Source organism: Tetrao urogallus (assembly GCF_951394365.1).
Source record: "Tetrao urogallus genome assembly, chromosome: 7".
NCBI lineage: Eukaryota > Metazoa > Chordata > Aves > Galliformes > Phasianidae > Tetrao > Tetrao urogallus.
Window position 1 is genome coordinate 51,474,475 of NC_136820.1, and position 25,918 is coordinate 51,500,392.

Below are 25,918 nucleotides of genomic sequence, written 5' to 3' on the forward strand. Positions count from 1 at the left end.
GCATCAAAGCTGCTCTGTTGCGGAGCACACACACTGGTATTCTATAGATCTACATTTCATCTCTACTTTCCAATCTTTGGAACCTTTCGAGCTGTATCTATGAACAACAACAAAAGCATGTGTAGCTTGCTCCCCCTTCTGTCATTACCTGGAAGCCCCAGTATTCCAGCCGTGGGTTCTGCTCTGTGTCCAGCTCCAGAGCCCAGTGCTCGCCCCTTCACAGGTGGCACAATTTCTGGTCATAACAAGAGGACTTTGGCAGCAGTGAGCTTTGGTAAACCCAGATCGGCCGATGAGCCCAGCACGCCCCAGCAACCACCACAGCTCACAAAACGAGACTGTTCTTCCCTCTTTATTGACTGATGGGTTCTCAGGCAGATCTTGTAATTACACTGTTAAATAATAGTTAAAAACAAACCGAGGCCAGAGGAGTTGGAAGTGAAGTATCTAAACTGAAGCAGAAACTGGGGAGGAAGATGCAGGATAAGCTGGGCCGGGGTCTCCACTTCTGTATCACTGCAACTCAGACACCCTACCTGCCACAGCACAGGCCGCTGGATTCCAAGGCCTGGCTCAGATGGGACTTCTAGATACGGGAAATGGCTGCCCAAATTAAGCCAGATCGGGAGAGAAGAGATCTGTCCAGATACAGAGGTGCAAGGCAAGTCAAGGGGAAGCAGTATTGCAGCAATCCTAGAACACAGCCACATGTAGCAGCAGCCCCACTCCAGTCAACAGGTGAGCGCGTCACTTGGCCACTGTCAGTCTGCTGGAGAGCACCTGGGCAGCCGCTCGGAGCTCACACGTTGTGGGTCCTCTTGGTGAGCTGCGGATCCTCATCCACCAGCTTGGACTTGAGGTGCTCCTTATAGGCAAGGATGTCCCCTTGCCACTTGGTGATTGTCTGCTTCTCACAGACCCAGATCTCCTGAGCAACCTGAAGGGAGCACACGAGGAGACGGAGGACAGGTCATGCTGCAGCATTCTCTACTTTTTACCAACGTGATAAAATTAACCAGACCCCACTCTTAGAAGTACGAGGAGGAAAGAGCCTGTTAGGTTTCATACATTCAGTTACCAAAGAAAAACATCTGCAGGGAAATACCTATCTGGTATTTTCTGAACAAAGGATGTAAGATTTTAGAACAGTCTTTGACTCCTCAACATTTCTTTTGTTTGTTTGTAGATGAAAAAGAAATTAATTGCCTGCTAAATTGGGAACTGAAGAAAGGTGGTTCTTGACGTGAACTACTTGGATTTGCTGCACTGGAAAACAAAGTCACAGCTGAACTTACTGACAAATCTATTGCTGATAAATCAGCAACTGACATTTATGTGCAACTGAAGCAACTTCCCTCACCGGTGCAGACAAAGTGAGAAAGAAAACTCTGCTAAAATTATTCCAGCGCTGTTTCAAACAACCTAGCTAGAGCTCCCACAGCATGTCATGATTTCTATTTAACTTATCCTTCACTGTTAGTATTTGTTTCTTCCTTCAAGTGTTCTCCAAGGCCGGGTAATCATTCGACACGAACATGGCAAAGGAATCGTGACTTTTTCCACTCATATCTTTTTGGGATAAGGAGCAGACAACTGAAAACCCCCTGATTAATTACTCAGAACGTTGGAAAGGTGCTTCGCAAAAATTCGCTGCTCTCTTTACCTGTTGGATGAGTCTGAAGTCGTGGCTGACGAGCATCATTCCTCCTTCAAAGTCATTGATAGCATCCGCCAGAGCATCTATAGTTTCGATGTCCAGGTGGTTGGTGGGCTCATCCAGGAAAAGCATGTGGGGATTCTGCCAGGCCAGCCACGCAAAGCACACACGGCACTTCTGCCCGTCGGAGAGGTTCCGGATGGGGCTCACCTGTCAGACAAAGACCCTGTTTGCAGCTCCGCCAGGGAACTGAACAGCACCAGTTCCTGCTCTGCCACGCTGATCAGGAAACATTCACGTCTCAAACTGTGCTTGCAGCAGATGCGTGGCGCGAGGCACATCAGGAGTACACCTAGCCTAGGCTTCCTTAATCAGCAAAACAAGGGGATTCCAGGGGCTTCTGAAAAAGGGGGGTCCACCCCAAGACCCAGCTCCTGTTAGAGGTCCAGAGGGCAGTCAGACGAGCTGTCTGTTCATTCCATCCTGACACAAGCCTAAACTTACTCTTGCCCCTCCTACCGGCATTCACCTCGCAAACAGAAATAAGCAAGCCAGTTCAAGCTACAATTAAAACACGTTTGAGGCTAGCACTATTCCACAGCCTGTCTTTGTTCTTCAACCCAGATCGAGGAGGGTCACCCACCTCAACACAAAAACACATTGCTTCAGTAGAAATGTGGTTTAACTCAGCAGGTCGCTGAGCACTACACAGTTACTGGCAGAACTCGTGGGTTGAGATAAAACTATTTATTGAGAGAAAAGAAAAGGATGATAATTATGACAAATACATAGACCAAAAAACATATATAATAAGTGATGCACAAGCAATTGCTCACCACCCTCCAACTGATGCCCAGGTAGCCCCCAGGAAATTGAAGAGAGATGAACTCCCACCCCCTTCAAAGCTCCTTCTGCTGGATGCCATGCTCTATGCAATATCCCTTTGCCAGTTTAAGTCAGCTGTTCTGATTCTGTTCCCTCCCAGCTCCTGGGGCCCTTTGCTGAGAACGGCCTTGGCTCTGCACAACACTGCTTAGCAGCAACTATGGACATCACAGTGTTAACAACATTGTTTTTCTCCTAGAACCAAAACGCATCATACCAGGCCTCTGAAGAAAACAATTCCATCCCAGCTGAAATTAAGACAACAAAGTTCCTCTAAGCCACGAGTTATTTTCCTCCAATTTTAAAAGTAGAGATGGAAAAAGCATTCAGAATCTGTGACATGCCGTGCTTCACACTGCATCACACTGACAGACATCAGCAGAGCAACGGAAAACGCAGCAGTTCTACATCCCCAATGAGTAAAGAAAACTTCAACAGCTTATACTCACCTGCTGTTTCCCTGTCAGACCATATCTGCCAATGATTTTTCTCATCTCCTCCTTCTCTTTGATTTCTGGGTAGCATTTCATCATGTACTCCAGGGGTGAGAGGTCTAAGTCCAACTGCTCTTGCAAGTGCTGACAGAGAAGAAGAGCCAGCTTCAGCCTGTGCATGCCACCCACCTCCTGGTCAGAAGTAGCTCCCCCCCTTCTATCTCTCTGGTACCAGCTAGGCAGCAGAACACATTATAATCTCACACCCAGTGTATTCACTGTGCTGAACTGTTAGGGAAGGAGTCTCCTTTCCAGGAGCAGTGTACTGCTTCAGAATAACAGATTTGTCCAATATCAAGCACAAGGCAACCATCTCTCCTGTACAAGGTGAGAGGCTAAACAGAAAGAACTACATCAAGCCTCTTTTCGGGACAAGAACATCGGGTGGAGCCCGTTCTGCCAGCAGAACAGTTTCCTCCCCAAGCTCAAGGCACAGAACAGCAGTGAGATGGGCCTTAGAAGCAGGTGGAGAGGATAAACATTCCTCTTTCTTGGCAGCTTTTTCCCCAGTATTTCATGTTCCTGATGGTTGCCACAGGGAGTACCTGGTGGTATCTGCCGATCTTCACATGTGAATGCTTGCGAATCATCCCATCTGTGGGCAGCAACTACAAGGGGAAGATAAAAGTTATTTCACCATGAAATCCCTCCTTTCACTCTATGCCAGAATGAACAGAATCTATCCGTCTCCTCCCCAGTGCAGAAGATGCAGTCTGAATGTACAGCGTGACAGAGAAAGCCCTTTGGAAATCCTAAAGTCTGATGGAGTACCGTGATGAACAAGTGCTGACCCACTGAAGACTACCCAAATAAAGGGCCAAAACAGGGAAGACGATGCTGTAGGCATACCTCTCCTGTGAGCAGTTTCAGCAGTGTTGACTTTCCAGCTCCGTTGGGTCCAACAAGAGCGACACGGGTATCCAGGTCAATCCCAAACTCCAGGTTGTTATAGATCCACGGCTGCAAGCCACACAAATCATTACACACAATACGCCTTTCCACTACTACCCAGAATCTCTATGTAACTGTACAGCTCTGTCCCCAGCAGTCAGTATCAGCACTGCCAAGAAGTCTGATTCCAGAAGCCTCACACTTCCCAACAAAGCACAGATACACGTGGTTTTCACACGACCTGCACACGTTCTGTACTTACGCCATCCTTTGTGTATTTGAAGCTGACATTCTGCACCATGATGACAGGAGGAGGGATTTTTCCACAGGGTGGGAAATAGAATGACAAAGTCTGTCAAGAAAGAATATCCACTTGTTAGACAACCTGGAGCACAAGCTAGCCTTGTTATTCCAGTACAACCTCACTACAGGCATCATCTTCAAACCAAAGTAACAAAACACAACCTTTCTAAGAGCCCTGTAACAACTCATGCAAGCTCATCTGCTGCCTAACAATTCCCTGTTTCTTTCCCCTTGAAGCAACTGGGGGCTTAAACTCTTCAAATAAGCAGGGGTTACTCTGAGCTTCTTCCCAGATCTCTAATTTTTTAGACATTCATTTCCATGTCTGCAAAAGAGCCCCTACTGGTATCACAAATCCCTTTCTCTCAACTGGAAAAAGTTAATTCTCCTCTTTAACTCCTCAACACTACACTGACTTCAGTAAATTTAACCTTCTGTCATGAAGAAGGGGTTTCCATTCTTTCTTTCTGCTGTGTCAGCCATTCCTGCTGTCAGCTAAAGTTCGTTCTGCTTATCCAGCCCAAGTTTCCTGTACTGATCTCTAGATGCAATCCTATTAGAGATCTCACCTTGTCATTTACCACTCTCTCCGTCAAGCCAGAAGCCATCATTTTTTGAAGGGTCTTCTCCTTGCTCTGTGCTTGCCTGGCCAGCTTTGCACTGCCATGACCAAATCGTGCAATGTAATTCTGCAACAAAATACAGTTAGCCAAAAGCCGTGACAAAATGGCTGAGGTGCCCACAGGCCTGGGCAGAAAGACGTCTGTGCAGGCAGGCAGATACCTTCATGTGGGCAATCTGATCTTGCTCCCAGTGGAAACGCTTCATTTGGTTTTCTTCCAGTTCCAAGCGAGTTTTGACATATTGATCATAATTTCCCTGAAGAGGTGGAGCACAGAACATCAGACAGACCCCAGAGGACAGCACCCTGTTTCTGCTGGCTGGCAGAACACCGCTCACTCACCGTATAGTACTTCAGTTTGCGGTTGTGCATGTGGATTATGTTGGTGCAGATGCCATTCAGGAAGTCCTGGGAGTGGGATATCAGCACGAGGATCCGCTTGAACCTGCGACACCACAGAACTTAATAAAAAGAACTGCTCACTGGCCCTGATGCTGACAAGGGATTTATGTGCACCAGAGCTCTTCCGTCTATAGGCAAACGAAGAGCAAAAAGATAACAGCCTCAGAGATGCTTCAGGAATTTTGCAGTAAGTAGCTGCATCCGGCTTTGTAAGACGCCCTCCACTGCACAGCACTCTTCCCCCATACTCACAAAGAGTTAAAAGTTGTGTGGTGGATTAGCAGTGCTACTGATGCACAACTCCACTGCTATCACACTTCTTAGAAATTCCAACCTTTGCTTCTCATTTTTGTCTTGTTACTGACTGCTATCCCTTAGGCACACTGAGACTGACTCCAAATCTGTGCAATGACTGGTAAACGCATCCTCCCAAAAAGAGAGGTTCTGATTACTTTCCTAAAACATCTGATTTATCAAACAGACATGCAGAAGGTTCAACTGACAGAGCTGATGGAATAACCTCTGCAAAAGAAAAGCCCTTCTCACATGCTTGCATTCACAGTGTTTTTAATGCACAACCCAGATATCAAATTTCATGGCTATTCCTGAACATTTTAACCAATCACTGACATTTTAACTTTGTTTACAACACCCAGTTACCTTGACATACCATAGCAAGATAAAACTGAGACTCAGACACTACAGACAACAGAAAAACAATATGCAGAAAGTTGAGCTGTAAGCCAGGTCTGGAAAGCTCACACTACTGGTAGAGCACGCAGCTGCCAGGGCCTGCTCCTGGCCTTCAGGAAGTAGGTTTAACCACTATAGGTAAGTATAAACCAGTACTTCTTATTTCTTCACTGAGAAAGAGACAGGCTTGTCTTGAAATCATTGCCCTTGTGTCAAGAACCCCTCTGTAACAAACACGTACCAGCAAGCTACACGAGGGTATAACTGGTGCTGCAGCATAGTCATGCAGCCACAAGAACTATAGACAATTATTTCTGTAGCACTTGCTTCACGTGCTGACAAGATGTTTGTGCAGACAACCACAGCCCGGGGAAGCTGCACACTTCTCCATGCTTACGTTTTCAGTTCTTCTTCCAACCACACGCAGGCATCCAGGTCAAGGTGGTTTGTGGGTTCATCTAGCAGTAGCATAAATGGCCGAATGAAGAGGGCTCTAAAAGGAGAGGGAAGATGACAGCATAAGGTAAATGTCGGTACCCAAAGCCTCTGAGCTCTGCTCTAAGTTCTCGGAACTGTTTCGTGGCTTTGAGCTGAGGAACAGTCAGGCATTCTCCCCGGAGGCAGCAGGCACCGTACCACTCACCTCGCAAGAGCCACCCTCATTCTCCAGCCACCACTAAAGTCCTTCAGCTTCTTCCTCTGCATGGCTGGCGTAAACCCCAAGCCGTGTAGGATACGGGAGGCCCGCGCTTCTGCCTTGTCAGCATCCAGCTCCTCCAGACGTTCATACAACTCCATGAGTTTCTCACACTCCGCTGAAAAAGAGCCTGCCTGTCAGCACTTCAGCAATAATGGGCTCTCAGCTGCATGTACGTACAGCTGAGAAAGTCCAAAGTCCATCTGCTTCACCACTACTCTGACCTCTCCACTCGCACGCCTTAGGTACTTCTTAAGCAGCTGCATAGGATTATTACCTAAAGAAGTGGAATCCTACAGGACTTTTCAACTACAGGGCAGTTGGGAGACAGAGGTATGGTAAAAACTGCCAAGGAACCCAGGTAAGACCTTTTCTTCAGTGGGAAGGGAAAGTGGACTAAGTGCCCTCGTCCACAGGGACTCTGAAAAGCTTTACCATCTTCGTGAGCCAGACGCTCTGCTTCTCGTTCTAACATGGACCTCTCTGTATCCACCTCCATCACACACTGCAGAGGGGTCTTGTCACTGGGAGGCATCTCTCGGGTCAGGTGATAGATGTCGATGTGCTCTGGAATGGGCACTTCTCGTTTCCCAATAGCTGACAAAAGCATGGATTTCCCTGTGTGCAGACAGACACTCCGCAGTTATCTGCTGGGTTCAGTTAGATAAGCCACAAAAAAAACAAACAACCCACAGGTGAGATACAATTAGATCACATTACTCTCTCTCTTTACAACCCAAGAAAATCCTTGACAACTTCTTGCCCATAAGAAATCAGGGAGACAGCAGCACCACTGCAGTTCAGCACTCGCTCAGGTATAGGGAGCTTTATCTCTGCTGTATACTTCTTGCTGCCTAATCAGATCTAATATCTGTTACCACGGCATCAGCCTCTAAAGACTCTTCTAATAAGAGGAAAACGTTACACTCATCATGAGAGAGCCTGGAAGTTAAACAGCTCATCACTCTTACTAGCTCTTCTTCAGCTGTACCCATATTCTGCACCTTTCCATACACAGCACTATTTCCCCAGCAATCATACACACTGCCAACCACTCCATACTGTGACATTTGTTCAGCCAGCAGCAGCAGTGTTGGGCTGACTGCTACACAAAGCCTGCAAAAAGGAATCAGATTCACAGATCCCAGGCATCTCACCCTGCTCTCCACAGAAACCAGTCCAAAAGCACAATCCAAAGCCAGGATGCGACCTCATGCTCCTGCCAACAATTGCTCACGTATGGAGAAATGCAGGAGATGACAGTGCCATGTCCCACCCACATCTACAAGCCATTTTTCTGGTTTCCAGCATTTACCCCACACATCCATCCAACTTCTCAGCATCACAGAACCTTCACTGAACACCAGGAGGCCCACAACTCACCGATCCCATTGAGTCCAATGAGGCCATATCGCCTCCCGGAATTCAGCTCAAGTTTTGTATCGCTCAGCAGCTCTTGGCCATGGAAGGTCAGCGAGAGGTTAATGATGTGCACATCAGTGCTGTTGGGATGGGAAGCCAGTACTCCTGTCACAGCACGAGCAGCAGCTTTCTTCAATTCAAAGTCCTCCAGCTCTTTCGTGAGAGCATCCACTTCTGTATGGAGAGAAGAATCAGAAGTGCTGCTGACTCACAAACACACAGGAAGCTGTAAGCCCCTAAACCAGTAAGACCAGGACAATAACAATAAGCAGCATCGCCACTGCTACAGAAATAGAGGAGGCCTAGAGCAACAGCGTTGTTCTGCAGTTTAGCAGATGGAGGCGTAGCAATCTAACACGACTTACAGCCGCTCTAAAAACATGAGCTGACCAAAGCAACGCAGGGAGCAGCCAGAGCAGCTGGCCTGGGATCCAAGTGGTGGACGGCCCTCTATGGCTGAACACCTGGAGGTGTTCAAGGCCAGGTCGGATGGGGCCCTGAGCAGCCTGGGCTGCTATGAAACGTGGAGGTTGGTGGCCCTGCCTGTGGTGGGGGTTGGAGCTTCGTGATCCTTGGGGTCCCTTCCAACCCAGGCCATTCTGTGCACAAAGGGCTGTGATGGAGAAAAGGCTTCCGCACTTTTGTTTAAGGACATGGCTGGCCTCAAGGGACCTTGGGCAGGAAGTAAATAACAGGAAAGATAAGAGAAGCAGCGCCATCTTAAGAGACCCCACCAACTTCTGAGGAGACAACAGGCCCATCTGTTTGCTCGTGCTGTCAGACAGAGCCATAGCTCTGCTGCTGCTGCGCTCACAGCTCCATTCTCACCCCGATGACAATCCGCCGTTTGAAGGAAAGCGCACCAAGGACGCTCACAACACTCAGCTAAGGAGAGCGGAGCCGTGCCGCTCAGACCGCCCGCGTTACGGCACCGAGCAACGCCGCTGGGCTCGACCGCCAGCAGCAGCCCCCCGGGCAGCACCGCGGCCCCGCAGCCAGCCCTGCCTACGGGGAGAAGCGCCGCAAAGCGCGCCGCCATAGAAGTCCCTGTGAAAGCACTGCAGGCACCCCGGCTGAGGCACGAAGCAGCTCCGCTCCGGATAAACGACACCTTCACAAAGCGACACCTTCACAAAGCGACACCTTCACAAAGCGACACCTTCACAGGGGCCGACACCAACACGTCGCTTTTCCAACTCGCCGCCCGCCGCGCAGCCCCGCGCCCGGCTGAACCCTCAGCGCTCCGAGAGCGCTCGGCCCGCGCCGCCCTGCCTCCACCAATGGGAGCGCGACATGCAAATGACCCAGGACGACTGAAAGCGATTGGCGGGCTCGGACCGGGCGGGCGCCCGGGCCCCGCCCACAGCCGGCGGCTCGGGACGCGGCGCCCGCGGTCGCAGCACGAGAGCGGGGCTCGGGCAGCGCAGGACGGCGGGGGTCCGCCGGGCTCACGGGGGCGGCCAAGAGCCGGGATCTCGGCACAGGGTTCCACCGCGCTCCCCGCAGCACGGCCTCTGCCCGCCCGGGGTCCCGCGCTAAGCACCTCATAAACATCGCGCCATGGCCCGAAGCTATCGCTCCTGGAAAACACGTGCCCAGCAGTCCGCGGGTCACCGGGCAGGGGGAGCGCCGCCCCGGTAAGCTTCACCTCACCCGCGGTCCTCAAGACTTCGGCCCCTGCAGACCAGGCACAGCCCCGAGAAACGGACGGAGGTTCGCAGCAGCGCTGACTTTAACAGTGAAAAAAGGAACGCAGCGCCTGCTGCAGCACGAATCCAGCGGGGCCGGGCTTCAAGTGCCAAGAGCTCGAGACAGCGCCTGCCTGAGGGTACCGGCAGCGCTCTGCCTTCATCCGGCAGTTCCAAAGGAGACTCCAGGGAACGCCACAGCCGCACGAAGCCGCGTACAGACGATCACGGAGCCCCGTCGGTACACGGAGGGGAGCGGCCCCTGAGGCACTACGTCTGCACAGCCGGCCCCACGCGCTGCAGTCTGGCCCCGTTGCCGCCCGCTGACGGCGCCCTCGGGGCGCTCCGGTGCCGGGACGCACGAGGCGCCGCCGGGCTACAACCGTAGCGGCGAGGCCGGGATCGGGCAGTACCGCCTCTCACCTGGCAGCGGCGTTCCGTTGGCCTCCGGTGCCCGAACCTCCTGTGGCTCCGTCCCGGCATCGCCGTTCTCCTCCGGGGCGCGGCGGGGCCGCTGCCGGGCCTTCGCCGCCTCCTTTTTCTTGGCCGCCTTCTTCTTGGCCAGGTCCGAGGGCATGGCGCGGCGGGGAGAAGCGGCTGCGATGGGAAAGAGGCCGTTAGGCCGCGCCGCCCCGGCCCGCCCCGGATCCCCGCTCCGCCCCGGAGCACGCGGCGCCACCGAACCGGGTCGAGAGCCGCCCGCGGCACCAATCCCCGCCCGGCACCCTTCCGCCCGCAAGCGCCCGGCCCGGCCCGCGCAGATCAACCCGCACCGGCCGCTCCGCGCTTTCCTTCTGTCGCAACAGGACAGCCGCTACCGCGTGCGCATGCCCCGCCCCCCGGCGCGGCGGCCAATCGGAGCGCGAAGCGTCACCCACGCCGGGCGGCCGCGCCGCTCCGGGCAGGGCACTGTGCATCCCGGCGTGCACCGCGCCGCCCGGCTCAGGCCCCGCCCCGGATGTGCCTCTGGAGCCGCGCCTCGCGCTACCATAGAGGTAAGGCGGCAGGCGGATAGAGCGGTTGCCGAGGCACCATAGAGAGGAAAGAGGAAGCGGAAGCATAGAGGGTGGCGATGAGGCGGTTGAGGTGGCAGCAGTGGGAGAGCGGCCGGCTGGGTCCCGCTCCCCGCCCCGGCACAGCGCTCCGGGCCGGCCCCGTCCGAGGCCTCCGCGCCGCTGCACCGCCCTGCCCGCAGCGGGCCGCGCCGCGGGGCCGCTGAGGGGCGCGGGCCGAGCCCGTCACGCTCCCTGCAGGGTTCGCTCCGCTCAGCTGCCGGGCGGACTGCCCGGCCATGTCCCGCGGCGCCGTGAGCGCAGCCCAGCCGTAACGGGACCGCGGTCGCCTCCGGAGCGCGGTGCCCGCCGTCGCTATGCGCTTAGCTGCGCTGCTGGCGGCGCTGCGGCCCGCGCTGCCGCTCGTGCTCGGCCTGTCCCTGGGCTGCAGCCTCAGCTTGCTGCGCGCCTCCTGGAGCCAGGGCGGCGGCGACGAGCTGTGCCTGGGAGCGGCGGGCCGGGCCGAGCTCCGCGGCGGGGCGGGGCACGAGGCGGCTGAGGCCGGGCCGGGCCCGGGCCATGAGGACTTCCGGCCTCGGATCGTGCCGTACTACCGGGACCCCAATAAGCCTTACAAGAAGGTGCTCAGGTAAAACCTGTTCTTTGGTGGGTGGGCTGCTCCTGGAGGAAGGTGGTCGTGCGCATTGCGTGTTCGGAGCTCTGTGGCTTCTAATGAGTTAACGTGTTCAAGCTGAGATGCGCGGTTTGAAATACGTGACGTAGTGTAAAAACATCGGTTGTAACAGCATGGTGCGGTGTTGAGATAGCTCTCTTAAAGGGGAGCAGTAGCGAGCTTTTCAAAGCAAACAAACAAACAAACAAAAAAAAACACCCAGGAGGGCTGGGAATATTCCCTCTTCTGTTACTTGTGGCTAATAACGTGTGAAGTGGCTCTTACAAAATTATTAACTACCCTATTCATTGGGGAAGTTCTAAGCTGTTAGTAACAATGTGCGTGGCTTGCTAGTGGTTGGCTCTGAATTCACTGTTTTAACTTGCAGTAGTTTGACTAAGTACTGCCAGATTGAAAGAAACTTGTGCTTTTATTAAATGGGATCTTTCCTAGTGAGTCTGGTCTTAAAACTCTACTTTTAAGGTTGATTTCTTCACTGTTTCTAAGTTCCAGCAATTAAAGATTTATCCCAGGTGGTGGGGAAAGTTACAGAGGTGTCCTGCCAGCAGTTAGGAAGTTCTGGCACTGAGTTATCTTCTGGTTTTTGTCACCCAGTAGTTTGCGATGTGGTTCTGTCCTTTCTTTGCAGAACTCGCTACATCCAGACAGAGCTGGGATTCCATGAGAGGCTATTTGTGGCAGTGCTGACTTCCAGGGCTACCCTGAATACTCTGGCAGTGGCTGTGAACAAGACCATCGCTCATCACTTCTCGCGCTTGCTGTACTTCACAGGGCTGCGCAGCGCCAAGGTGCCTCATGGCATGGTGCTGGTGGCCCACGGGGACGAGCGACCCATCTGGCTGATGTATGAGACCATGTACTATATCCACCAGCACTTTGGTTCTGACTATGACTGGTTCTACATCATGCAGGATGACACCTATGCCCAGGCTGAGCAAGTCAAGGCTCTGGTGACGCATCTCAGTATTAACCAAGATGTCTACCTGGGACGAGCAGAGGAGTTCATTGGGGGAGATGAGCAGGCTCGCTATTGCCATGGTGGCTTTGGCTACCTGCTGTCCCGCAGCCTGCTGCTGAAACTTCATCCACACCTGGACAGCTGCCGCAACGAGATCCTCAGCGTGCGCCCGGATGAGTGGCTGGGACGTTGCATCATCGATTTCCTTGGCATCCCTTGTGTGTCCCAGCTCCAGGTACTACCTCTCTCCCGAGGGTTTTGTGTTAGCTATGTTGGATGGACCCCATGCTCTTACTAGTCCCTGCTGTACAGCAAAAGGGCTTTTCTTCTTGATTCTGATGTAACATAGAGGAGGAGAGAGTTGTCTCTTGTGGCAGCATTAAGTAAACAGGCTTGTGGTATATAGAGGTAGCATCTGGAATGAGAACTGTTGTGTTGTGTTCTTACCTCTGGGTCCTGCAGTCAGCTTAGAGGGAGGAGAGGATGCATGTCTGGGGTGAGGGAAGGCTTCACTGTGAGTGGTAGCGTTCCATACCAGTCTTACTGGCTTTTGTCCTTTTCAGGGTCAGTATTACCATACGTATGAACTGGCTAAAAACGCTGATCCAGAGAAGGAGGAGGAAGAGGAGTTCCAAGCAGCTATTGCTGTGCACCCCGTTTCTGACGTGACCCTGATGTACCGGCTGCACAAGCACTTCAGCAGGATCCAGCTGGAGAGAGCCTACGAGGAGATCCAGGAACTGCAGGTATGTGGTAAGGGAAATCTGCAAAAACTACTGTCCGAACAAATTTCCTTTTCTTCCAACTTTGTCATAGGAGGGTATCGTTTCTATTTGTATATGACCATCAGCCAAACACAAGAGATAGTCCTGTCTCTCAGACTTAGCACTCTGATACCACGCAATTCAAAACTACGGAGATACAGCTCTAATGGCGAAGCAGGTCTGAGCGGGACATGGCCTGTACCTGTGAGAAAGGGTCAGTGATCAGTCAGTGTGTGTTCTCTTTGCACAGATGCAGATCAGGAATCTGACCTCGCTGACTCCTGCGGGCGAGGCAAGCTTGACGTGGCCTGTGGGGATCAATTCTCCATTTCTTCCAAAGTCGCGTTTTGAGGTCATCAGCTGGGACTACTTCACCGAGCAGCACCTCTTCTCCTGCCTTGATGGCTCCCCCAAGTGTGAGCTCTCTGGAGCCAGCAAAGCAGACGTCAGCGACATTATTGAGTCAGCACTGGAGCAGCTTAACAGCCGCTACCAGCCCTTGCTCCGGTTCAGCAAGCGGCAGTTGCTGAACGGCTACCGGCGCTTCGACCCCACCCGAGGGATGGAATACACGCTGGACCTGCTGCTGGAGGCAGTGACCCAAAAGGGCCACAGTCACGTCCTAGTTAAGCGAGTGAGCTTAGTGCGGCCCTTGAGTAAGGTAGAAATTATTCCCATGCCGTACGTAACAGAGGCCACACGTGTGCAACTGGTGCTTCCGCTGACGGTGCAGGACTTGGATTTCGTGTCAAACTTCCTGGATATGTATGCTATGAACACGCTGGACACACATGATAATGCCTTGTTGACTTTGCTTTTCATCTACCATCCGTATGATGCCCAGCGAGTCAGCCAGGTAGATGTATTTGCTGGAGTCAAGGCCATGGTAGGAGAGCTGGAGAAACGCTATGCAGAAGTCAAAATCCCCTGGATTAGTGTCAAAACCGAGGTGCCGTCACAAGTGAAGCTCATGGATATAGTCTCTAAGAAGCACCCCGTGGACACCTTGTTCTTCTTGGCCAGTGTCTGGACGGAAATCAACATGGAGTTCCTGAACCGCTGCCGCATGAATACGATCAGCAATTGGCAGGTCTTTTTCCCAGTGCACTTTCAAGAGTTCAACCCTGCACTGGTATACCGTGGCGAGCAGACCGCTTCCTCCAGCACTGACTTCCTGAAGGATGGACATTTTGACAGACATTCCTTCGCTGAGGCCTGCTTTTATAACTCTGACTATATGACAGCACGTACCAAGCTAGCAGCTGATATCCTAGATCGAGATGAAGTGCTGGAGAGCATGGAGGTATTTGATGTCTTCCTCCATTATTCTGGTTTGCACTTATTTCGGGCCGTGGAGCCTGGGTTAGTGCAGAAATATGCACTGAGGAGCTGCAACCCCCGGCTGAGCGAGGAGCTGTACCACCGCTGCGTCCTCAGTAACTTGGAAGGGCTTGCGTCCCGCTCACATTTAGCCATGGCACTGTTTGAGCAGGAGCAGGCCAACAGTACTTGAGAGACTGGGAGCATCGAGAGCTGAGCTGCACCTTAACACTTGGCACTTTCCATCCCCTTCCGAGCCTGGCCGTGGTTGAAGGGCATGTGAGGTCAAGGGAGGAGAGAGGCTTTCTCAGCCTTGCTCTGCAGCACGAGCAGGAGCTGTGGAAAGGCTGTTTTTCTGGAGTTTTACTTTTTTGCTTTTGCGTGGGTTGGGGTTGGTTTGATTTTTGTTGACTGGGTTTTTTTTTTGTTCGTTTTTTTAAACAAATAGATCTCTTTTCAAGCAGACTGATGTGATTACTTGTAAACTTTATAGGCTCTGGGATGAGGGGTGTAAGAAGAGCTGTTCAGGTGATCTTTGAGCCATGCAATTCTGGTGAGTGGGGTAGAGACAGAATATGAGGTACTTTCTGGAACAAGATTATGTTGGCCTTGCCACCTTCAGTGCTGTCATTGCACATCCTGAGTTCTTCTCTGCATGCACTCAATTCTGAGGAGTCACAGACATGACTGACCTAGTTTGCTGCTGGACAGGACTGTTCAGTGTGCTTTCACTTTGCTATGTTTGCAATTGCAGAACACTCATTTTGTTATGTAATCAGGGAAGGTAAAGGAACTGAAAATGCCCTTGTCAAACACCAGCCTTGTGGAGCACCACTGTATTATACTGGGTTCTTCTGGAATTGGGAGCAATCTCAATTTCAGTATGTTGAGCCAGGGGGGATGGCTACCCTTCGTCATGGCTACACATGCAGTATTTAAGGAACACGATTGTATTTGCTTTACTTATGATTATAAGGTGGAGCTCTGGTATCAGTTTCAAGCAGATTATGAAAGATCTGAAAAGCTTCAAAGAAAGTACTCAGCCTGCAACAAAAGGGATAAAAAGTCAAATTCGTTTATTTGAAAAGAAAGAGAGCTTGATGCTGACATGGGGAGAAGGAATCTCTTGTGCGCCTCTTATCGGGGCGTTTGTCGCTAAGTGAACCTCGGAGCGAGATCTAAAGAAGCTGATGGGAACTTCATTGCTGTGGCTGCTTTACAGTAACCACTGTTTGCTGGTGCACTACGATCCTAATAGGAGATGTACTCAGTGTGAAGTAATACTTGAAATACTGTGCTTTAGAGCTCAGAGAATATGTAGATATCTTACGTTCCTTTAGATACTGCGAGCAGCGAGTGCTATAGCTTTGAATGAGCCTCCAGTCCACTGCAGCACAGCAAGTAGACCTCAGCTGTAGCACAGATTCTTCCACCGTGGCAGTTGCAGCTATTAGAGTATTCTCTCTCACGTGCGCATGAGAAGTAAACAACAAAAAGATCACTGCATCTGAGTTAATCATTCCTACTGCCAGACAGAAGGGATATTTTAATGGGAATTTCTTTTAGTCAAAGTCGAGGCCTCCCAGGTGTTTGTAAACGCAAGTTCCAACATGATATAATGCTGAAGAAGGATTCTCTGAGCCACTGTTCTGAATCACGCATTTGAATGAATGACAGCAGGATTTGGATGTATAAAAGTGTAAGCAAAGCAAGCAATCTGATGCAATGAATGAGAGGAAAACAGGTGTCATACAATCAAGCTGAAATATTAAGCATGGAAAAAGATGCAGTGAGTCAATTGTCAGGAAATCTGGTGGTGAAACAAAAACCTGCAGGAAATGTAATTGTTGGGTATAGCTGTGATGTAAAACAAGCTGCTACTGAAAAAGGTTTCCAAATAACATAGGGCAGGTGAGAGTTATTAGTGAATCCTCCTTAGAGGAGAAAAGGCATTGAGACAGGACAGTGAGATCTTGTGCATTGCCAAAGAAGCAAAATGAAGAGCTAAACCAGAAAACTTGAAGGAATCATTATGTAACGTGTCACTGTGTTTTGGAACAAAAAGAACTAGAGACTCCTAAGAGCACCTCCTGTCTTTGGAAATCGAAGGAAGCTGGGAGCTGCATTTTGGGGGAGAGGTCTTCTGTCAGCAGACTCTTGAGTCTGCAAATTCTGGCTTGTTGATAAATGTCTGCATTCCAAGGTGAGGTTAGGATTAGTGAAAGCAACTATTGCATCTTCAAGGCAGGCAGGTTTGCAGTTAAGCTCTAACTGGTGCAAATTGGAAATGGTAAATTAAGAATGCAATAAGGCAAATGATATAATGAAGAAAGAAAACAAAAAGTTGAAGAGCTGATCCTGTGTCATACAGAACAGGAAGGTTTATTAGTCTGCACTGATTGCTGTTGTAAGACTACAAGCAGTTGAAATCAGAAATGCTGGCAGATAAGCTTAGTGTAGCTGGTGTTGCTGCGTGACGGATTCTAGTGAGGTTGTTGTGTAGTACATAAGCTACAGTGCTGTCAAGTCTTCAGCCTTTAAATTTACAAGTCAAGCTGAGGATGATGAGGTGGCCGTTATGGACTTGACAGTCATTTGATTTCATGCACTGCTTCAGCTTTTCAGCAATAAGATTAGAGATTCACTTGAACATCAGGAAGCACTTCTGTGCCGTCAGTGATGGAGCACTGGTGCAGGTTTCTTGCACAGGAACAGGCTGTGGAGCCTCCTCTGTGGAGAGCTTAGAAGCTGCCTGGATTTGGTCTGGGGCTGCTGCGCGTGTCCTTGTTGGAGCAGAGCTGGAACAAATTAATTCTTCAAACTGAAAGATAATTTCAGCTGAAAATAGGCCTATGGTTTTAGTGATGACAGTGACTGTCCTGAGTGAGGTACAGAGCAGATGCTTTTCCAGCGAATGAGGGTTTGGGTGCTGTGTAATCAGTGAATGTACAGACGTTACAGTTATGAAATATACCAGAGTTTGGCTATGCAGTTGTTACACCAAAACAGAAGAGATGGAATGCTTACCCGTGTCCTGGGCTCGCTATGACACTTCAGAGGAGCAGATCTCCAGCAGAGATCCTTCCCCCCCTGCAGTCAGCTCTTAAATGGGCCTGGGAGGGGAGCAGCCAGGCTCCAGCCTTCCTGCAGCAGTGAATCGCCTTCGCTGTGCCCCAGGGCCGACCCAGCGCCGGCCTCAGATGGTCAATCAGGGGTTCAGGCCGTGACTCAGCAGCTCCCTTGCAGGTGCACACATGAAGTGATCGCATGGATGCAGACAGAGTCGTGTCCTTTGTGGCTCCTGCAATGGGCTCTGTGGTTGTTCCAGCTCCTGATGTGAGCTCTGCAGTTGCTCTAGCTGCTGTGAGCCCTGCGGCCACCCCGAGCTCTGTCACAGGTCCCACAGTTGCTCTGGCCTTTCTGACTGAGCCTGCAGTTACCCCAACCCTTCTGGCAGACCCTACGGTGCCACAGCCCTCACCACAGCCCTGTGGTCACAAGAATCCCTCTGATGAGCTGGGTGCTGAATTGACTGTTGTGTCTTACCCTGGCAGGTGGCTCAGCATCACGCAGTCATCGCTCCCTCTGTTCCCAGGGGGATGGGTGACAGGATAGAAAGTAGAACTCATAGGTTGAAATAAGACTGTTTACTAGTAGAGAGAAAAGGGAAAGGATAATAGTCATGGCAGTGTATATGAATGTGTATAACAAGTGATGCACGAGCAGTTGCTCCCCACTCTGGGGCAATGCCCAGCTAGCCCCTGAGCAGTGGAAGAGAAGGAAAGATCAACTTTCATCTCCTTCAAAACTCCTTCCACGTGATGCCATATGGTATGGAATATTCCTCTGGCCGGTTTCAGACAGCTGTTCTAATTCTGCTCCCTCCTGGGTCCTTTGCTGCCTTTCCTCTGTGCCACACTGCTAAGCAGCAGCTGTGAACATCAGCATGTTACCAACATTGGTCTCCTCCCAGAACCAAAGCGTTACATCCTAGCAGACACGCTGAAGAAAACAATTCCAACCCAGCTGCAACTGAGACAGTGGCCTTTAATTTCACAACTGAGTACAAGTTGAGGAAAGTTACAAAAGAGCAACTTAAAGCAGTGAGGCACTGAGCCAACACCTCGGCCACAGTAGGTCTGAATCAGAAAGCACTGGAGCTAGGAAAGGGTTCCAGGAGGAATCACTGTGTGTCTGCCTTGTTAGGATCCTCTGTAGGTGTTCATTGCTGGCCATTGGCAGAAACAGGCAAAATGAGTCAGGTGGCACTTATGACTTAAACCTGTACCACCATCTTTATGCTACTGTCTGCAAAGAAGGACCGACCTTCAAGGACACTCAGCCAGAAGTGATAAGCTGCGTGAGGACTGTGGTACAGAATTCTTGGACTGTACTGGGGATCACAGGCTGACTGAGAAGCCAAATCACTGAGTGTCATAATCAAGCTTATAACACAGTGCATGCCCCCTTTGGGCATTGGCTGTGCCTCCAACTCTGCTTAGTCTGCCATGACCCATGCCATGAGTTGCACACACGTTTGTGTGCACTTCTCTTGGAGTTGAAACTGGATGATCTTAAAGCTCCCTTCCAACCTAAGACATTCTTCAATTCCTACTGGCTCCACGCACTTGAATATTCTTTCTTGTTTCATTGCAGCGAGGGTAACTCACTGTTCTGGATCTCCTGGGCAGGATTACTTAACCCTTATCCTGTTGAAACAGTTTACTTCTGATCACAGAGAAAAAAAGTACAAAATACGTTACAAACACAGGCAGCTTTTGTCCCAGCTGTGCTATTAGTTTTAAGAAACAGAAGAAAATAGTCCTCGTCTCCTGTCCTGTGAAGGAGCTACCACTCTGCTCTTCACTAATAAGACTTTGTTTTCTTTAAAGATGCAAATGTTGTGAAAAACAGTGCATCTGATCAAGGTGTCCATCAATCTTCTCCAAGGCTCTGGAATATAAATAATGTGACCTTTCCATGTGCAGCCCAACTCATCAGCACGGTTTGCCTCTGAGCAGCTCAGCTGTTTGCATGTGCAATCCCCAGGATGACTGCAGGTATCAGTCACAGCCCTCAGGGTGCTGAATTCTCTCACTCCAAAGTGATTCACAGCCAACTGCACTCAGGGTGCAATAAAATGGTGTGCAGACCATCCAGAATGTCCCAAAGACCAGGTATGGGGTTACAAACACCAGGTATGGGGTTGGCTGAGATCAGATGTCTGGACACAGAAGACAATCTCATTAACGGATGAGCATTGCCCTATCAGAACAGAAGTATTGTTTCCCTGCATGCTCTTCCATTCCTTACTCTACAGGGATGACTTACTTTTTGGGAGCTTTGCCCCTGCTATTTGGCCCTGAGCATCACCCAGTCACAGAGCTGTGATGAAACACGCTTCTCAGCTCTTTACAGCACACCCAGGCTCGCTCACTTGAGCAGCCTCCCACCGGCGGTCTGAGCCTAAACCAACACGCAGTGCTTTCTTGCCGTGACACCTGGGGCTCGGCTTTGTCCCTCAGGCAAGGCAGGTACCATCTGCTGCACTGTTATTTCAGACTGTGTTTCCTGGATGAGTACAGCACTTACGGATCTTTACAAAATGCATGCTAAACTTTTCCTTCCAAGGTACCCGAAGGTGAGTTTCTGGATTATGGGTAACAAAAACTATTTTTCCCTTTACAATTGTATACCAGAGCACATAGCAGTGGCAAAAGGAAGGCTAACACTATTGGTGGCTGCATTAGGCAAAGTGTGACCAGGAGGTCACAGTTCCCTGGTACAAAAGAGATCTGGACACACCAGAGTCCAATGCAGAGCCAAAGAGATGGCGAAGGACCCAGCATACCTCTGCTGTGAGAGGCTGAGAGCTGGGGCTGCTCTGCATGGGGCAGGAGGAAGGCTCAGGAGGGTCTTCTGTGGTGAGTGGCCTTAAATCCCTGAAGAGAGGACAAAGTTGGGCTCTTTCTAGTGGTGCTGGTGCCAGGACAAGCGGTGCTGGACACAAATGGGGGCCCAGGAGTTGCCCTGCCCGCCAGGAAGCACAGTTGTGCAGATGCTGGACCATTGGCACAGCCTTCTCGTATGGGCTGTGGAGTTTCCTTCTTGGAGATCTGCAGCCCCACCTGGCCGTGGGACTGAGCACCCTGCTCTGGGTGGCCCTGCTGGGGCAGGTGGGACCAGAGGAAGCCTTGGGTGCCCCCAGCCTTGGTCTCTCTGTGATTCAGGTTCTGTGAAAAAGCTTGAGAATACCACGCAGAAAAAGTGCAAACTTAGGGCAGAATGTATAGCCCCAATTATAAGAGATATAAATCCACTTCATAATCTTTACAAGATGTTATTTAGTTTTTAAGCTTACGCCATATTTGAACACCTGGAGCTGGAAGATCTGCTTGTCTTTGCTCATCTGTTTCTCCTCTTAACCTGAGCTGTTTGCCTTCACAGCCCCTCAGCGCAGCACTCGGATACCACCTTCACTACACCTCCTATAGCAACACTCATCTCTCATTGTTCCTGGTGCTTCTTTAACCTACAGTAGACTCCCTCAGCGCTTACTCAAATTATTCTTTGAAAGCGTACTGCATAAATATCTCCTACTGGATTCTCACTGAACAACATCCCTTGTCCTTCCCAAAGTGCCCGGCACAGCAGATCAGACCCACGGCCCCGAGCACAGCATCCTCACACCCCATAGCTGCTTAAGGGCAGGTACAAAGAGGAGCAGCAAATTCGGGATAACGACTCTCGGCAGAGACCGGTTTTGAATTCGAAGTATTAGACACGATTCAAAGCCATTTTCTTCCCACGTTCGCTGTTAGAGTACGACCGCAGTCGGTGCCACACCAGCTCCGATGTCTCGCTGAGCCGCGGTAAGCGATTGTCCCCGCAGCGCCCGCGGCAGCCGCCGGGCAGAGATGGGTTCTGAGCGCTCCCTCGGGTGCTGCTGGCGCGGTGGAGCCGCACCGCACCGCACCCGGCAAGCAGGCGGCACCGCGTCAGCCTCAGCTCCGGCCCCAGCCCCGCTGCCAGGTGGGTCCGCGGGCGGGGCAGGGCCGGGCCGGGCGGGGTGGCGGCGGGCGGAGGCGCGGCGGCGGCGGCGGCGGGGGGCTGCGTGCGGTGCGGCGGCGCTCAGGTACGAGGGGCGCGACGGCGGTGCGGGGCGGCGGCGACCGATGGGCTGCGGCGACGACAGCGGCGTGGTGAGGGGCGCCGCGGGGGCTGCGGCGGCGGTGCGCGAGGAGATGCCGCAGCGCTGAGCCCGGGGCGCCAGGGCTCGGCGGAGGAGGAGGCGGCGGCGGCGGCCCGGCCATCCCTTAACCCGCGGCCGCCTCAAAGCCCCGCGGCGGACGGAAACCGTCCGCAGGGGCGCCCCGGGGACCGGGAACGTACGGCCCCGGCCCCCGCCTCCAGGAGGCGGCCCGCGCCGCCCCCGCGAGGCTCTCGCGGGGACCGCGCAGCGACCGCCTTCCCGTCTCCCGAAGCGCCGCTAAAACACGAGCGCCGGCAGCGGCCGCCCCCGCGCGGTGCCTCCTCGCCGGCGGTCGGGGGCTGCGGGAGGGCCGCTCCGCACCGCCGCCCCTGCGCAGGTCGCACCGCGCGGCGCGCACTTTGCAGACGGTCCCTGCGCCGCTTTCCGCAGCGTCGCGCAGGCGCTCAGCGCCGGGACGGCGGCTCCGGTGCGAGCGGGAGAGCGGCGCGGGCGCGGCGGGAGGAGAATGGCCGGGACGGTGAGCGCCGCGCCCCGCTGCCCCCCGCCCCGGGACGCCTCCGCCGGGCGCTGCCCTCCGGCCGGGAATCGCCCCGCGCCGTTCCTCGCGGGCGCGGCGCCGCCCCGCCGTGCCGCCCGTTCGGCCTCCGCCGTTTTCTCGGCGCGCGCCCCACACCCCCGGGACGGGCCGCGGCGGCTCCGGTGCTCGGCGCGTCGCGCTGAGGCGGGCGGAGCGGGGGGCGTCGTCCCGGGATGCCGCCCCGCGTGTGGGCTGCAGAAGCCGTCGGCGGCCCTTCCTGCCGCGTGGGCTGAGCTTCCCGGGGGCGTGGAGCGCTCGTCTGACGGCGCCTGGACGGAAAGATCCCCGTCCCCTCGCCCCGAGGCACCCGGTGCTGTCCTGCAGCCGGCTGCGGGCCGTCTCCGGCGCTGCCTTTGGGCTGCACCCGCCGTGTTCGCAGAGGGAGACGCGTCGCCCGGTGCTTGCCGAGTACAAAGTGCGCCGCGTCTGACCGCTGCTCTCAGCGCAGGCCTTGCCGAGCTGCCTCGGCAGGCGGTTCTCCCTCCTTGTCGTTCTCTGCATCCTGAGCTCTCTCCTGAGGTTCCTCTTTCGGCACCACCTGCGGAGGGACCCCGGGGTCAAGTTGCTGGGAAAGGCCAGCGCAAATTAAATGTGAGAGGGATGAGAAGGTCAAGAGAGCCAACGGCATCCTGGCCTGCATTAGAAATAGTGTGGCCAGCAGGAGCAGGGAGGTGATCATCCCCCTTTACTCAGCACTGGTGAGGCCGCACCTCGAGTATTGCGTTCAGTTTTGGGCCCCTCACTACAAGAAAGACATTGAGGCCCTGGAATGTGTCCAGAGAAGGGCAACGAAACTGGTGAGGGGTCTGGAGCACAAACCTTATGAGGAGCGGCTGAGGGAGCTGGGATTGTTCAGTGTGAGAAGAGGAGCTCAGGGCAGACCTCACTGCACTGTACAACTTCCTGAAGGGAGGCTGTGGTGCAAAAGGGTCTGGCCTCTTCTCCCAGGCAAATAGTAGGACCCGAGGAAACGGCCAGAAGTTGTACCAGAGGAGGTTTAGGTTGGACATGAGGAGAAACTTTTTCTCTCAGAGGGTGGTCAGGCACTGCAATGGCTGCCCAGGGAGGTGGTGGAGTCGCCGTCCCTGGTGGTGTTCAAAAGGCGCCTGGATGAGGAGCTGCGAGAGATGGTTTAGTGCTTGTGGTACTGATAGGAATGGGAGGGGGGTTGGACCAGATGATCTTGCAGGTCGTTTCCAACCTTGTGATTCTGTGAAGGTGAGGTGTTTCACCAGCTGTCGTGGTCTGGGGACTTTTTTCCTGGTTTTCTGGTGGTGGTTACATCTACCCCTGCTGATGCTTCCAGATCCCTCTGTGCTGGTGAGAAGCCAGGATCCCTCATTAGAGGTGGACCCTTCCAGCACCACACTGAGGTGAATGGGGATTTTGGCCATCTCCTACCTCATGCAGACAGACACCCCGCGCTCCTCAGACTTTACTCTGGAAGATACCACCATCCAACCTGCAAGAGAGCATCTGCATTGCTTGCCTTCTTCAGGATGGTGGGGAGCAGGAGCTGCTTTGATTCTCCTTTCCTCCCCTTTGGGAAGGACAAATACCCACTTTGGGAGAGCACTCCCTGGGGTGTGATGTCCCCTTTGCCAGGTCCTGTGGGACACACCTGCCCAATTTCTCAGGTGCTGTCTGCTTGGCAGTGAAACCAGGTCATGTCCAGCGACCAGTCCAACCTCAGACTGTGGTCTGGGGCTGTCGGCAGCCCCCTTCTTGGAGAATGACTTCAAAGTACGACGTGCCTGGAGGAGTTGTGCACCTTCTGAAAAGAACCGGTTTCTTGGTACTGCCTCAGTAGCAGTCGACACCCAACTGTTCACCACAGGGGCACTGCCACGAGGAACCAGACCTCCTTTCTGAGCAGGATTCCTGCCCGTCGGCACTAGGGGAGGAATTCCCAGCCTGGCCCCTGGGCATGGTGAGCGTGAGGCTGCTGCTCTGTCAGTCTCTGATACCTCCTGTTCTACAGCGTGGCAGTGCTGTTTCTGTACCTCGTGCTCTGGCTCTTTGCTGGCTTGGCCCAGTCCTTCTGACCTGCACTGCCTCTGTTGCTTTGTTGTGCTCAGTCACTGCTATCCCAGACCTTATCCTTCTTTAACTCTATTTTGGCACAATTCACCACAGTCTTTCTGCCCTTTGTTCTTGCCCTGCTTCAACCCTGCTGAGCTGAGACTCCTTACTGCCCTGTTGGGGCTGTCTGCTCTTCTGCTGCCCTGGACTGCCCAGCCTGGCACCGTGATGCTCGTGTTTCCTTTCTTGTCTGTCTGTTCTCTGAACAGCTGCTTCTAACTGCATGGCTGGGTGTGAGCTCACACCTGTGAGTGCTGTGGGTGCACATTTGTTGTGCTGTAATGCTTCTGCCCTTCATCACCTGCAGTGGATGTTATACTGTTGTATACTGCAGTGGATGTTAAAGTCATGCTCTCGTATGTTCCTTTCCAAGGAGCGGCCTTTTCCTCCTCAGGCCCATCGATTCTGGACCTTATTGTGAACATGCAGCCACTGAAGCTGCCTGACTGTACCCTGAGTCTGTGAGTCAGTCGTTCTCCTGTCTGCAGCACTGAGAGCCTGTCAGGGTAGCCAGTAGTTCCTGTGGAAATGCCAGGAAGGTCGAGAGCCTTTAGAGGTACTTTTTTGAAGCATGAAAGCAGGCTGGTTGGTCAGCAGCTCCCAGACTGGGCTGCTTTCCCCAGAGTTACCGGAGATGTCCTATGGCAGAAATAGAACCGAGAGCATTCATGTGAGATTCATGAGCATCCCCATCTTCTTGGTTAGACCAGGCCTATTCCAGGGATGTCTTCCAAACTTTACCATGTTGTGATTCTTACCAGCGTAAGCCTCAACATGTCGACACATTACAGGAAAGTATACTTCACCTTATCTCCAACCTGCTCAGTCACAAGCTGGCTACAGACTGACAGCTGAACAGCTTACAAGCTATCCAGGTGTGGTGCAGTGCCTGGGCAGAAGTACCTTACAGGCAACATGGATGTGCAGGGAGGGCTTTAGTCACTGTCAGTTGCATCCTTCCTTTCAAGTTGTGCTGCTTATGAAGTATCACATGGGTTGGTCTGTTCTAGAAAGCTTTTATTTATATTGTATGTTTCTTTTCTATCACTCAGTATTTTGTTTTCTCTTTTCAGAGCTGGATCCAAATGTGTCCTCCACCTGCTGTCTTAGAGCTACTCCTGCTTCAGGTCAATTAGAATGTCTGCTGCTCATTCATCATGATACAATATCTGGATTCCTGCCCCGTCCTGCTGTGGATAAGGTTGTTGCTCCCTCTTGGTCTGCACACATGTGACTGTAGGTGTTCGCCGTCTGCCTAGTCTGGCACAGGTAGGTGTTAGTCCTTTAAAAGGCAACATGTTCCAGCTGGGAAGAATGTGTCTGTGACGTGGGACTGGAAGATATATTGCTTTGGATATCTGGAAAGTATCGGTATCTTGAAGTGAGCCCTGAACTGCTTGCTTGCTGCTGTTGCCCTCAGCCGCCCTCTGGTTGCACAGCTCTTTCTCTGATGGTTCTGCTGGTGCTGTCAGGGAGGGGATGATCGGCAGAGTGACCTGGCTCAGAACAAGTGCTGTTAGCCAATGCGGTGCTAAGAGCAGTGGGGAAGAGCTGTGGGGGAAGA

The 25,918-nt window shown here is 52.6% G+C and overlaps 2 protein-coding genes across 3 annotated transcripts; one reads left to right on the forward strand and one right to left on the reverse strand.

Moving 5' to 3' along the window:
• Positions 1-799: 799 nt before the first annotated feature.
• LOC306948815 (ATP-binding cassette sub-family F member 2) lies at positions 800-10,331 on the reverse strand (the record flags this gene model as incomplete). The annotated part of the gene is made up of 14 exons (XM_079538515.1): positions 800-937; positions 1,664-1,867; positions 2,992-3,120; positions 3,582-3,644; positions 3,886-3,996; positions 4,190-4,279; positions 4,800-4,919; positions 5,014-5,109; positions 5,195-5,297; positions 6,345-6,440; positions 6,591-6,762; positions 7,080-7,262; positions 8,028-8,240; positions 10,178-10,331. The coding sequence occupies 14 exons, from the start codon at positions 10,329-10,331 to the stop codon at positions 800-802; spliced, it is 1,872 nt and encodes a 623-aa protein (XP_079394641.1).
• A 792-nt stretch (positions 10,332-11,123) lies between these two features.
• Positions 11,124-14,892, forward strand: CHPF2 (chondroitin polymerizing factor 2; the record flags this gene model as incomplete). 2 transcript variants are annotated; one of them, XM_079538513.1, is made up of 4 exons in its annotated part: positions 11,124-11,395; positions 12,069-12,633; positions 12,962-13,144; positions 13,413-14,892. In XM_079538513.1, the coding sequence occupies 4 exons, from the start codon at positions 11,124-11,126 to the stop codon at positions 14,673-14,675; spliced, it is 2,283 nt and encodes a 760-aa protein (XP_079394639.1). In that variant the 3' UTR covers positions 14,676-14,892. The 2 variants fall into 2 exon arrangements, with proteins under 2 accessions (XP_079394639.1, XP_079394640.1); XM_079538514.1 differs by lacking the exon at positions 12,962-13,144.
• Between the last annotated feature and the right edge of the window lie 11,026 nt (positions 14,893-25,918).